The 15875-nt window shown below is 36.0% G+C and overlaps 1 protein-coding gene across 1 annotated transcript in view; it reads left to right on the forward strand.

The window, feature by feature from the left end:
- The window catches only part of pdgfd (platelet derived growth factor d), a 135254-nt gene that overhangs the window by 65744 nt on the left and 53635 nt on the right, over positions 1–15875 (forward strand). Inside the window, exon 2 of the mRNA XM_062068397.1 lies at positions 14664–14853. Within this exon, the coding sequence (XP_061924381.1) occupies positions 14664–14853 (190 nt within the window). The remainder of the gene's footprint in view (positions 1–14663; positions 14854–15875) is intronic.

The following is a 15875-nucleotide window of genomic DNA, read 5'->3' on the forward strand; positions in this document are numbered from 1 at the left end:
ACAAGGGACTCCTCCCAGTAGCTCCACCCACTCAGCAGATGACTTTATGAATTTCTTTAATAAGAAAATTGAAGTCATTAGAAAGGAGATTAAAGACAATGCATCTCAGCTACAACTGGGTTCTATTAACACAAATACGACGGTATATACGACGGACATTGCCCTCCAAAATAGTTTCTCTCTCTTTGATGAAATAACATTGGAGGAATTGTTAAAATGTGTAAATGGGACAAAACAAACAACATGTTTACTTGACCCAATTCCTGGGAAACTTATCAAGGAGCTTTTTGTTTTATTAGGTCCATCAGTGTTAAATATTATAAACTTATCACTTTCCTCTGGTACTGTTCCTCTAGCATTCAAAAAAGCGGTTATTCATCCTCTACTCAAAAGACCTAACCTCGATCCTGACCTCATGGTGAACTACCGGCCGGTGTCCCACCTACCGTTTATCTCGAAAATTCTCGAAAAAATTGTCGCACAGCAGCTAAATGAACACTTAGTGACTAACAATCTCTGTGAACCTTTTCAATCCGGTTTCAGGGCAAATCACTCTACGGAGACAGCCCTCGCAAAAATGACTAATGATCTATTGCTAACGATGGATTCTGATGCGTCATCTATGTTGCTGCTTCTTGATCTTAGCGCCGCTTTCGATACTGTTGATCATAATATTTTATTAGAGCGTATCAAAACGCGTATTGGGATGTCAGACTTAGCCTTGTCTTGGTTTAACTCTTATCTTACTGACAGGATGCAGTGTGTCTCCCATAACAATGTGACCTCGGACTATGTTAAGGTAACGTGCGGAGTTCCCCAGGGTTCAGTTCTTGGCCCTGCACTCTTTAGTATTTACATGCTGCCGCTAGGTGACATTATACGCAAATACGGTGTTAGCTTTCACTGTTATGCTGATGACACCCAACTCTACATGCCCCTAAAGCTGACCAACACACCGGATTGTAGTCAGCTGGAGGCGTGTCTTAATGAAATTAAACAATGGATGTCCGCTAACTTTTTGCAACTCAACGCTAAGAAAACGGAAATGCTGATTATCGGTCCTGCTCAACACCAACATCTATTTAATAATACCACCTTAACATTTGACAACCAAACAATTAAACAAGGCGACTCGGTAAAGAATCTGGGTATTATCTTCGACCCAACTCTCTCGTTTGAGTCACACATTAAGAGTGTTACTAAAACGGCCTTCTTTCATCTCCGTAATATCGCTAAAATTCGTTCCATCTTGTCCACTAGCGACGCTGAGATCATTATCCATGCGTTCGTTACATCTCGTCTCGATTACTGTAACGTTTTATTTTCAGGCCTCCCTATGTCTAGCATTAAAAGATTACAGATGGTACAAAATGCGGCTGCTAGACTTTTGACAAAAACAAGAAAGTTTGATCATATTACGCCTATACTGGCTCACTTGCACTGGCTTCCTGTGCACCTAAGATGCGACTTTAAGGTTTTACTACTTACGTATAAAATATTACACGGTCAAGCTCCTGCCTATCTTGACGATTGTATTGTACCATATGTCCCGGCAAGAAATCTGCGTTCAAAGAACTCCGGCTTATTAGTGATTCCCAGAGCCAAAAAAAGTCTGCGGGCTATAGAGCGTTTTCTATTCGGGCTCCAATACTATGGAATGCCCTCCCGGTAAAAGTTAGAGATGCTACCTCAGTAGAAGCATTTAAGTCTCATCTTAAAACTCATTTGTATACTCTAGCCTTTAAATAGACTCCCTTTTTAGACCAGTTGATCTGCCGTTTCTTTTCTTTTCTTTTCTACTCTGCTCCGGGGTGGACCGCTAGCCTGTCCATCAGATGGGGACATCTCTACGCTGCTGACCCGTCTCCGCTCGGGATGGTTCCCGCTGGCCCCACCATGGACTGGACTTTTGCTGATGTGTTGGACTTTCACAATATTATGTCAGACCCACTCGACACCGAGGATGTCGTTGTGGCTTGTACAGCCCTTTGAGACACTTGTGATTTAGGGCTATATAAATAAACATTGATTGATTGATTGATTGATTGATATATATATATATATATATATATATATGTTTTTAATTAGATTATCCAAAAAAATAGTGCTTGATACCGTGGTCGAGCGTAATATGTATGTGTGGGGGAAAAATCACAAGACTATTTCATCTCTACAGACCTGTTTCATGAGGGGTTTCCTCAATCATCAGGAGATTTTTTTTGTTTTTGTTTTTTTGATAATTTTTTTTTTTTTTATATAAATATTTTTTTTTTTTTTTGGATAAATCTCCTGATGATTGAGGAAACCCCTCATGAAACAGGCCTGTAGAGATGAAATAGTCTTGTGATTTTTTTCCCACACATACATATATATATATATATATATATATATATATATTAGGGATGTCCGATAATGGCTTTTTGCCGATATCCGATATTCCGATATTGTCCAACTCTTTAATTACCGATACCGATATCAACCGATACCGATATCAACCGATATATGCAGTCGTGGAATTAACACATTATTATGCCTAATTTGGACAACCATGTATGGTGAAGATAAGGTACTTTTTAAAAAAAATAATAAAATAAGATAACTAAATTAAAAACATTGTCTTGAATAAAAAAGAAAGTAAAACAATATAACAACAGTTACATAGAAACTAGTAATTAATGAAAATGAGTAAAATTAACTGTTAAAGGTTAGTACTATTAGTGGACCAGCAGCACGCACAATCATGTGTGCTTACGGACTGTATCCCTTGCAGACTGTATTGATATATATTGATATATAATGTAGGAACCAGAATATTGATAACAGAAAGAAATGGGGGGAGGGAGGTTTTTTGGGTTGGTGCACTAATTGTAAGTGTATCTTGTGTTTTTATGTTGATTTAATTAAAAAAAAACAAAAAAAAAACGATACAGATAATAAAAAAACCGATACCGATAATTTCCGATATTACATTTTAACGCATTTATCCCTAATATATATATATATATATATATATATATATATATATATATATATATATATATATATATATATATATATAATTTAAAATAATTAAGATATTTAACCATCATTATTTACATTTTGTTTGTAGTTAACTCATAATTAATCACAAATAGAAGGTTTTTTCATCTTTAATTGTACTTTAAACAGAACATGTTCAAGATGTTAATGCAGGTTGTAATGCTATGAAATTTTACCAAGATAATTGCGGTTATCATTAGTATCACGATACAGTTAAATACAGTCCGGTGCGACTAATATATGGAAGTTTATTTGTTTTTTTCTTAAAATTTAGTGCATGCGGCTTAATTACGCCTACGCTCTATGATCCGTAAAATAAGGTAAATGTTGTATCCAAAAAAAGTGATTTTTTTATTTATTTAAACAAATTAACATTTTTACTACTTGAATACACATTAAAATATAAAAAATGTGTCCAGGCAATATGTGATTTTTTTATAAAAACAAATTAACATTTTTACTACTTGAATACACATTAAAATATAAAAAATGTGTCCAGGCAATATGTGATTTTTTTTATAAAACAAATTAACATTTTTACTACTTGAATACACATTAACATGTTAAAAATGTGTCCAGGCAATAGGCACCAGTGGTGCAATCTCAACCTCATTGAATGGTGGCCACACCACTTGATGTGTTCTGTAGAGCCAGCAGGGTTGCATATCTCCCGGGGAAGTCTTTTAACTGAAAGTGAAAGTAAGTGTGTATCACTTTAGGTCGAGTCTGCACTTTAGAGATGGCAGTGTGACAGGTTGCCAGATGTGAGATATGGCCTGGGTGACTGATAGCTGTCCTGTGGGAGTGGGTGCATGTGTGGGGGAGGCGCTCCCAAACTTGCACTTTCATTTGTGACCAGGAAACACTCGGCCTGGTTTAAAGCAGCAAACATTTCACTTCAAAAAGAACCTTCGGTGTATTTTCCTCAGAGCTGTTTGTTCAAAAAGTTGATGTGTGCTTGTTAGCGGGTGATTGGCACTTTGTTTAAAAATAGATGGAGAACATCACACCCCAGCAGTGAAGGTGGGAAAGCCAAGTTTTGTTAGTGAGAATTTACCCACATACTGTACATCCTGAAACACACACATCCATCCTGACACACACACATCCATCCTGACACACACACATCCATCCTGACACACACACATCCATCCTGACACACACACATCCATCCTGACACACACACATACATCCTGACACACACACATACATCCTGACACACACACATACATCCTGACACACACACATACATCCTGACACACACACATCCATCCTGACACACACACATCCATCCTGACACACACACATCCATCCTGACACACACACAGACACCCTCAAAAAGTTGTTCTTGGAACTGCATCACTTTTTGTATTGGAGAGTGCAGGTATCAAGTATTTATTCACATACATGTATATATATATATGTATGTATATATACTGAATATATATATATATATATATATATATATATATATATATATATATATATATATATATATATATATATATATATATATATATATATATATATATATATATATATATATATATATATATATATATATGGACATTCAAACCAGCATGTTTCCTTGATTACCAGGAATTTCCCTCCCATAGAAAATGAATGGGCAATACACCAAACCACCAAACTCATCCATATTCCACATTCCTCAACCGATTTGAACCGTTCCAACATCCACAAACTCCACTCACCTGGACATTAACATCAGCATTTTTTCGGTTCCGAAAATTCCCTGATTACCAGGAATTTCTCCCCCTAGAAAATGAACGGGCAATATACAAACCTCTCCATATCCCACATTCCCTCAACCGATTGGAACTGTTCCAACATCCACACACCCCACTCACCCTGACATTCAAACCAGCATGTTTCCTTGATTACCCATAATTACCAGGAATTTCCCTCCCATAGAAAATGAATGGGCAATATACCAAACTCTCCATATCTCACATTCCTCAACGATTTGAACCGTTCCAACATCCACAACGCCACTCACCCTGGACATTAACATCAACATGTTTTTCGGTTCTGAAAATTCCCTGATTACCAGAATTTCTCCCCTAGAAAATGAACGGGCAATATACAAACCTCTCCATATCCCACATTTCTCAACCGATTCGAACCGTTCCAACATCACACACCCCACTCACCCTGGACATTCAAACCAGCATGTTTCCTTGATTACCCATGATTACCAGGAATTTCCTCCCATAGAAAATGAATGGCAATACACCAAACTCTCCATATCCCACATTCCTCAACCGATTTGAACCGTTCCAACATCCACAAACTCCACTCACCCTGGACATTAACATCAGCATGTTTTTCGGTTCCGAAAATTCCCTGATTACCAGGAATTTCTCCCCCTAGAAAATGAACGGGCATATACAAACCTCTCCATGTCCCACATTCCTCAACTGATTGGAACCGTTCCAACATCCACACACTCCACTCACCCTGTACATTCAAACCAGCATGTTTCCTTGATTACCCATGATTACCAGGAATTTCCCTCCCATAGAAAATGAATGGTCAATATACCAAACTCTCCATATCCCACATTTCTCAACCGATTTGAACCGTTCCAACATCCACAAACGCCACTCACACTGGACATTAACATCAACATGTTTTTCGGTTCCGAAAATTCCCTGATTACCAGGAATTTCTCCCCCTAGAAAATGAACGGGCAATATACAAACCTCTCCATATCCCACATTCCTCAACCGATTTGAACCGTTCCAACATCCACACACTCCACTCACTCTGGACACTCAAGATAGAATGTTTCCCGTTCTGCAAATTCTTTGATTACCCAGAATAACCAGGTATATCCCCCCCCCCCCCCCCCCCCATTGAAAATGAATGTGAAATATACAAACCTCTCCATATCTCACATTCCTCAACCGATTGGAACCGTTCCAACATCCACACACTCCACTCACCCTGGACGTCCAAGCTTTTCACTCTCACTCACGCGTTATCGGCGGTTCAGCGGCTCGCACGCATTGGCCCTTCACAACGCAATTCGGGTTAACCCTAACCCGTTGCAAATCCTAGTTATCAAAACACATTTCTTATTGATCTCAACCACGTGTCTATGGCCATATATATTGATGATGTTTTACAGCCGTCAGTCACACTAGCATCACAGTGGCTCCAAATTGATCGCCACAATATTGTTTACCACTGATATCGACTCCTAAGGTAAGTTATTTGCTGCTGGTGCAGACGGCACTTTACTTTTTGTTCCCCAAAAAGAGCTGAGGCTGCATAATGCGGCTGTGTAAGCAGATTAATATCCTCCACAATGAGGAATACCTAGCGCACACACATACACACACACACACACACACACACACACACACACACACACACACACACACACACACACACACACACACACACACACACACAGTTTGAAGGTCAAGCAGCATGCTGAAGTTGGCTGACAGGGCTGTTTTCCCCCCTAGTTTTGTCAGAGGGAGCTGAATGTATAATCAAGGCAGCACAGTCGTCACCCCAGGAAGATGATGATGGAGCCTTGGCCTTCTCCTCCACCTTTTTACTGCACCGCCAAATCAGCCTCACCCTTTCCACGCGCATCTTCCCCTTTCACTTGTCCTCTTTCCTTCGGTCAGTGTACTCCTTATGCTGTTCATCAATCATTGATTCACCACTGCACCTGCACACCCTGTATATGTGTGTGTGTGTGTGTGTGTGTGTGTGTGTGTGTGTGTGTGTGTGTGTGTGTGTGTGTGTGTGTGTGTGTGTGTGTGTGTGTGTGTGTGTGTGTGTGTGTGTGTGTTTGTGTGTGTGTGTGTGTGTTCTTGTATTGTTGCCCTTCTTGAGACATGAAGAAGAAAAAGTATCTTCCATACGAGGAGGTGTGTACAAGCGATGACATAAATCATGGTCCCAATAACAAAATGAGGGTGTCCCAAAAAAAGGAGGGATTGTTCAAATTGACTATCTGGTCAACATATGGAATAACAAGTGTGTGTAAGAAATTGAAATGCGCCCCCTTTGGCCAGAATGTATTGGAAAAAAATATATATATGTATATAGAGACATACTGTAATAACTTGAAGTAAATAATGAAGATTAAAAACTAATTACAAAAAAAAAAAGTTTATTTTTTTTACTAAAAGCAGTCTTTTTCTCACAACGTGTCAAATTTTTTCTTATAAAATTGGGAACAACTTCTCATATTGTTTCTGTTTCTGTAAAATGGCAATATTTTCTCTTAAAATTATTACTTTTTATACGTAAAATTATTACTTTTTCATGCAAAATGGCGACATTTGTCATAGAAAATTCTGACCTTTATCACCATATTGCCAATTTGTTGGTTGTTCTTGTAAAATTGTGCATTTTTTTGGAGTAAAATGATGACTTTTGTCATATTTTTGCCAAGTAGAATTCCGATTATTATTATAATATTGCCAAAATGTTGAAGTTTCCTTATAAAAGTGTGACTGTTGTCGAGTAAAATTCCAACTTTTATCATAATATTGCACAAATGTTCAGTTTTTCTTGTAAAATTTTGACTTGCGTTGAGTAAAATGACGACTTATATTCTAATACTGCCAAAGTTTTTCTTGTAAAATTGTGACCTTTTTCTTGTGAAATTACAACTCATTTTTCACAACAAGAATTTTATATTTGCATAGTATGTATATATTATTAATGTTGTAAATACACATCTTTATATATCTAGGAAGTGTGGTCCCAAAGAGGTAGGCATTTTTCTCAGGTCTCAATTAGGTAACAAATACAAGAATATGTGTGTGTGTGTTCTTGTATTTTTACCCTTCTTGAGACATGAAGAAGGAAAAGTATCTACCATATGAGGAGGTGTGAACAAGTGATGACATAAATCATGGTCCCAATGACATTGCATCCCAAAAAAAATTTCAAATTGACTGTGTGTCGCTTTTAAAAGTGCTCCCCTTCTGGTCAACATATGAAATAACAAGTGTGTGTAAGAAATTGAAATGTGCCCCCTTTGGCCAAAATGTATTGAAAAAATATATATATATATATCTATATAGAGACATACTGTAATAACTTGGAGTAAATAATGAAGATTAAAAACCAATTACAAAAAATTAAATAAAACTATTTTTATTTTTATTTTTTATTTTTTACTAAAAGCAGTCTTTTTCTCACGTGTCGACTTTTTTTTATAAAATTGGGAACAATTTCTCATATTATTTCTGTTTCTGTAATATTGCAATATTTTCTCTTAAAATTATTACTTTTTATATGTAAAATGATTACTTTTCATATGTAAAATTATTACTTTTTAATGGAAAATGGCGACATTTGTCATAGAAAATTCTGACCTTTATCACAATATTGCCAATTTGTTTGTTGTTCTTGTAAAATACTGATTTTTTTTTGGAGTAAAATTATGACTTTTGTCATTATTTTGCCAAGTAAAATTCCGATTATTATTATAATATTGGAAAAATGTTGAAGTTTTCTTATAAAATTGTGACTTTTGTCGAGTGAAATTACAACTCTTTTCATAAAATTGCTAAAAATGTAAGATTTTTCTTGTAAAATTGCGACTGTTGTTGAGTAAAATTCCAACTGTTATCATAATATTGCACAAATGTTCTGTTTTTCTTGTAACATTTTGACTTGCGTTGAGCAAAATGACGACTTTTATTATAACACTGCCACAATTGCATAGTATGTATATATTATTAATGTTGTAAATACACATCTTTATATATCTAGAAAGGCTGGTCCTAAAGAGGGAGGCATTTTTATCAGGTCTCAAGAAGGTAAGAAATACAAGTGTGTGTGTGTGTGTGTGTGTGTGTGTGTGTGTGTGTGTGTGTGTGTGTGTGTGTGTGTGTGTGTGTGTGTGTGTGTGTGTGTGTGTGTGTGTGTGTGTGTGTGGAACGCTCTCCCCGACCACCTGAGGGCACCACAGACTGTGGATGCTTTTAAAAAAAAGGCTTAAAAACCTTACTTTTTTTTAAAAAGCCTTTTTTTTTTATATATGCGTGCTAGTTCTAGTTTGTATTATCTTTTTTTTTTTTTAATACACTGCAGCAGGTTGTGTGTGTGTGTGTGTGTGTGTGTGTGTGTGTGTGTGTGTGTGTGTGTGTGTGTGTGTGTGTGTGTGTGTGTGTGTGTGTGTGTGTGTGTGTGTGTGTGTGTGTGTGTGTGTTTCAAAGCTTGTCTCGGGGTGCCAGGGTACTTTCATTTTCACTCTCACCTGGCGCTCTGCAGGCTGCGCTGGACTGCTGGCAGGCTGAATTGGACCAAAGCTCAGCAGTGAAAAGCTAAACGTTAAAGAATTCTTAGCCCGCCCCCCCCCACCCCCCCCCCCCACCCCCCCCCCCCACCCCCCCCCCCCCCCCCCCCCCCCCCACCCCCCAATTTGATATATTTTTTGTTGTCAAAATAATAAATGTAACATAGTAAATATTTAAAAGTTAGTTTTATACAAATTATACAATTATATATTTTCTCATTTAACATTAATAGTACTTTGTTAAAATGGTATATTATTCAATAACTGTTATTTTTTATAGTAACAGATACTACATCAAAACCTCTGTCTTTGTAATTTGATATATTTTTTGTTGTCAAAATAATAAATGTAACATAGTAAATATTTAAAAGTTAGTTTTATACAAATTATACAATTATATATTTTCTCAATTAACATTAATAGTATTTTGTTAAAATTGTATAGTATTCAATAACTGTTATTTTTGATACTGACAGATACTACATCAAAACCTCTGTCTTTGTAATTTGATATATTTTTTGTTGTCAAAATAATAAATGTAACATAGTAAATATTTAAAAGTTAGTTTTATACAAATTATACAATTATATATTTTCTCATTTAACATTAATACTACTTTGTTAAAATTGTATATTATTCAATAACTGTTATTTTTGATAGTAACAGATACTACATCAAAACCTCTGTCTTTGTAATTTGATATATTTTTTTGTTGTCAAACTAATAAATGTAACATAGTAAATATTTAAAAGTTAGTTTTATACAAACTATACAATTATATATTTTCTCATTTAACATTAATAGTACTTTGTTAAAATTGTATATTATCCAATAACTGTTATTTTTGATAGTAACAGATACTACATCAAAACCTCTGTCTTTGTAATTTGATATATTTTTTGTTGTCAAAATAATAAATGTAACATAGTAAATATTTAAAAGTTAGTTTTATACAAATTATACAATTATATATTTTCTCATTTAACATTAATACTACTTTGTTAAAATTGTATATTATTCAATAACTGTTATTTTTGATAGTAACAGATACTACATCAAAACCTCTGTCTTTGTAATTTGATATATTTTTTTGTTGTCAAACTAATAAATGTAACATAGTAAATATTTAAAAGTTAGTTTTATACAAACTATACAATTATATATTTTCTCATTTAACATTAATAGTACTTTGTTAAAATTGTATATTATTCAATAACTGTTATTTTTGATAGTAACAGATACTACATCAAAACCTCTGTCTTTGTAATTTGATATATTTTTTGTTGTCAAAATAATAAATGTAACATAGTAAATATTTAAAAGTTAGTTTTCTACAAATTATACAATTATATATTTTCTCATTTAACATTAATAGTACTTTGTTAAAATTGTATAGTATTCAATAACTGTTATTTTTGATAGTAACAGATACTACATCAAAACCGCTGTCTTTGTAATTTGATATATTTTTTGTTGTCAAAATAATAAATGTAACATAGTAAATAGTTGTTGTTTTTATCGGTAAACAACATACATTTGTGGAATATCTGCAATTTCTCATAATCGTCAGTGCATGTTGTTTTTAAATAAATACACGTAGTCGCAAGGAGGATTGTTCCGACAGAGAGTGGCGTCACCCTGACATTTTTTGTTTATTCCTCATCAACAAGCATTAGTAGTCAAGTAAAACGAGAGACATTTGCAATCATCATAACACAAAACAAGGTGACTGCAAATTAAACTTCCATTAAATTATATTTAATGGAAGTTTAATTAAAATGCAAAATTGTCCTTTTCTCTTGCCGGTTGTTTTTGTGTTGTTATCATGAGGGAGGTAATCATTTGCACGATTGTAAGCTCGGCGGCGTACACTCGCATATTTGCCACCACCTGAGTTAGGTGGAACTGGCTAAAACGGAAAAGGAGCATTAGTGCGTGTCAGTGACTTGCAGGCGGGGCCTCACGTGCCATCATGGAAAGAAAAAAAAATGTAAAAAGAAAAATAATTAATTAAATTTTTATATGTATCCAGTGATTATACTATAAAGTTATTTTCCATTTAACTTCACCTGTTTTAGATTATTTGTATTCAAAATCGCTGAATTTTCACATTTGCCGTTCAAATACTGAGAAGAAACTTGCGGTGAGTCACCAGCCAGTTGAGCCTCACCATGGATTGCGCAATGACTGGGCTAACTGCTGGCCTGCTGTGCAGTGAGAGCGTATTGCTATATGAATTATATTATACATTTCCATAGTTTAGTTAGCTGATGTATATAATGTACAGTGTATTTTGTCAACAACTGCATGTGTGTAACGTATTTCTTGTGCTGAGCGGTCATAAAACGGCTGCGAAGACGCACTGGCTGAGGCTCGCGGTAATCCCGCCTCATGGTGCTAGCGGGCGCTAGTGATCCCAGGGATCATTTTTGCGACTACTCGGCTGCAGAATAAGGGACAACAAGCAGGAACAGTTAGCGATCGTTTATTTTTTCCTCTCGCCTGGACTTTTAACATGGAGGATTACATATCTAAAATAAAACAGTTTTCTAAACTGGACTTTCAATGGAAGCAGGAGGTAATAATTAAAGGAAGATCTCCATCGAGACAGAGAGACTTTTAAAACTGAAGAAAGATAAGGAAGACTTCTATGAACAAGTTAAAGATGCTTTTGTTCAGAAGGAGCGGCGCATGGACTTCATTTATAAGTAGAGATGTCCGATAATATCGGTCTGCCGATATTATCGGCCGATGAATGCGTTAAAATGTAATATCGGAAATTATCTGTATCGTTTTTTTTATTATCAGTATCGGGGTTTTTTTTTGGTTTTTTTTGTTGTTTTGTTTTTTTTATTAAATCCACATAAAAAACACAAGATACACTTACAATTAGTGCACCAACCCACCCCATTTACACTCATTCACACTCATTCACACAAAAGGGTTGTTTCTTTCTGTTATTAATATTCTGGTTCCTACATTATATATCAATATATATCAATACAGTCTGCAAGGGATACAGTCCGTAAGCACACATGATTGTGCGTGCTGCTGGTCCACTAATAGTACTAACCTTTAACAATTAATTTTACAAATTTTCATTAATTACTAGTTTCTATGTAACTGTTTTTATATTGTTTTACTTTCTTTTTTATTCAAGAAAATGTTTTTAATTTATTTATCTTATTTTATTTGATTCATTTTTTTAAAAAGTACCTTATCTTCACCATACCTGGTTGTCCAAATTAGGCATAATAATGTGTTAATTCCACGACTGTATATATCGGTTGATATCGGTATCGGTTGATATCGGTATCGGTAATTAAGGAGTTGGACAATATCGGCATATCGGATATCGGCAAAAAGCCATTATCGGACATCCCTATTTATAAGTAAAGGTAAGACCATAATAACTTTTTTTTAATTAAATGTGCTTTTTTGTGTGCTACAGTTTGTATGTGTAAAGTTAAAGTTAAGTTAAAGTGCCAATGATTGTCACACACACACTAGGTGTGGTGAAATTTCTCCTCTGCATTTGACCCATCCCCTTGTTCACCCCCTGGGAGGTGAGGGGAGCAGTGGGCAGCAGCGGTGCCACGCCCGGGAATCATTTTTGGTGATTTAACCCCCAATTCCAACCCTTGATGCTGAGTGCCAAGCAGGGAAGAATGCTGTTATGAGCTTTTGAACATAACCCGTTAACCGCTGCCAATCAAATGGTGAATAAGATACTCTTTAGTGTAAATCTGACTGTGATGAAGTCAGTGCCTCACCAGCCATGAACCTCACCGCACGTCACTGGTGCGTTTGAATTTAACGACGTCATGCATGCAGACTGCACGCAAAATCCAATGTTATTGCCTGTTGGCAGCTGTTTATACCCGTAATTCTAACCTTAGAGGCGTTGAGACAAAACGAGCTGTTCCTAAGCTTTGAACCCTTTGTGCGGCTAACTTATAGATTTATCTTCGCTAACGGCCATTATGTAAATAGTTTAATTTAAAAAAAGCAAAACAAGCAAAGACACTGAAAAGGTGTGTTATTGTTTGTGCCGCCGCACCATCTTTTGGACGACTTCGCTCACCGCAGGGCTGAGCTTTCCAACCGGAAGTACAAGTGCATTGTTAGCCGCCCCCAGCTAGTAATTCTTTACTATTTAGAAAGCACAGAAAAGAGAAATATGTGTGTGTTCTTCTCTCACACAGCCATTGTGAATAATGGGCGACATTCCCAGCTCAGTAGCCAGCGTTTTATTGTGAAATTCACGGCCGTTTTAACAGTGAATTAAATTTAAAAAACAGACATGGTTTATCGTTATTGTTCATTTTTGGTGTGTTTTTTGTCAGAATAATTGTATATAAGTTATCACACAACTTTTCTATGAGTTGAAGACCGTTTTCCCGGGTTACTATCCACTGGTGCTTACAGAGCTGTCTTTGATCTTATCAAGCAAAAGGCAGACAGATTGTAAAACTCCACTGTGGGCGATGGAATGCGCCGTAGAGGTGTCGGTTTCTCAGATCTTGGGACAGCCACAGGAAGGACCTTATCAGGAGCCGAAATCTACAAGCAGAGAGGGGGGAAAACCTGACACCGCTCCACAGGAAGGACCTTATCAGGAGCCGAAATCTACAAGCAGAGAGGGGGGAAAACCTGCCACCGCTCCAAGCACCTTTTTGTTTGAACTGTTTATGACCCAGCTGCTGTATAATGAGACCCCCTTATACACGACGGTTTTAACAGTGAATTAAACTAAAAAAAAACAGCCATAGTTTATCGTTATTGTTCATTTTTTGTGTGCTTTTGTCAGAATAATTGTATATAAGTTCCCACACAACTTGTTTTCTATGAGTTCAGGTTGCCCTGCGTGAAGACCATTTGCCCGGGTTACTTATGCACCTGTGCTTACAAAGCTGTCTCTGATCTTATCAAGCAAAAGGCGGACGGATTGTAAAACTCCACCGTGTGCGATGGAATGCGCCGTAGAGGTGTCGGTTTCTCAGATCTTGGGACAGCCACAGGAAGGACATTATCTGGACCAGAAATCTACAAGCAGAGAGGGGGCAAACCTGCCACCGCTCCAAGCGCCTTTTTGTTTGAACTGTTTATGACCCAGCTGCTGTATAATGAGACCCCCTCCCCTTAGAAGCAGCTGCAGCTATGTAATCAGAGAATGCTCAAATAAATGGGGAGGCGTGGAACACTTAAATTGAATCCTGTCTCTGTTTGATTCCTTGCTGGCTGCTATAAAAAACTATAAACAATATTTCTGCCAATGTTTGCATGTTTTATGACGACTAACAGTCGACCACTGCCTCACTCACCGCAGACTTGTACCGCAAATGCGACAACGTCACGGTCACGTCGGAGGGCGGCGTCATCCACAGCCCCCGCTACCCCAACTCGTACCCGCGGAACCTGCTGTTGCTATGGAAACTGGTGTCGCCGCCAGGAAGCAGGATACGCCTGGAGTTTGACGGTCACTTTGGCCTGGAGGAGGCGGAGAACGACGTGTGCAGGTGAGGCAACTTGAGGATCGTTCAAAGTTGGCAGTGCTTCTCAATTATTTTCTGTTACGCCCCCCCTAATAATAAGAAAAAAAATCTTATTATTCTTATTCTTATTATCCTAATCTCGGCCGTGGCTATAGATAGTATTATGTGTGTACAAACTTGTTTTAAGTACACCTCTGCATAACATTGTGTCTTCATTAACAATTAAAGAAAAAAATATGGAGCAAGATACAATAAAGAATAACTTTATTACCATATTTTTTTTAGTCGGTAACAGAACAGATTTTAAGCACACAAATTTGCATGAAATTAGAAAATTGTAATTCTTATTTTATCTGTAAACCTAAACCATTTAATACCAAAAAATGATTAATATCAAGTTCAAAATTGATCAGCAACATTGACTCTGGAGTACAATGCATAAAACACTAAAACAAAAATGAATACATCAATTTGCGCAAATTTGTTTTTATTTTTAATCATTATATATTTTCATTCTCTATTATCGAAGCACTGAGTTACAGTTACAAAAAGTGACAGTAAATATGTGGATTTGACTCTAAATAAATAATATTTATTTATGTGTATTATTTATTTTAATATTATTTATATTTATATATATTATATATATGTTATATATATTTATTTATATTTATTTTAATATTATTTATTTATTTATTTATTTATTTATTTATTTATTTATAAATATAAATCTATAAAATAATAATATATAAATAAACAGAACTGAATTCAGTTCTGTTTATTTATTTCATTCATAAAACATCAAACAATAGAAGAAAAATAAGAATAAAATAACATTAAAAACCTCTAAAGGCCTTAGTGGCCACATGCGTGGACAGCACCTTTTAGCTCTTATTTCCAAAATTGTGTACACTACTGAATTGGGGTCTTATGGCCACTTATGTGGACACTTATACTGCCATCTGGTGGTGTCAGAAGAGTATAACATACAATGGAATTTTGGGGTAAAAAAAAAGTGTAAAAATAGGAATTAGCATGTCACTAAA

Source organism: Entelurus aequoreus, linkage group LG13 (genome assembly GCF_033978785.1).
Source record: "Entelurus aequoreus isolate RoL-2023_Sb linkage group LG13, RoL_Eaeq_v1.1, whole genome shotgun sequence".
Taxonomy (NCBI): domain Eukaryota; kingdom Metazoa; phylum Chordata; class Actinopteri; order Syngnathiformes; family Syngnathidae; genus Entelurus; species Entelurus aequoreus.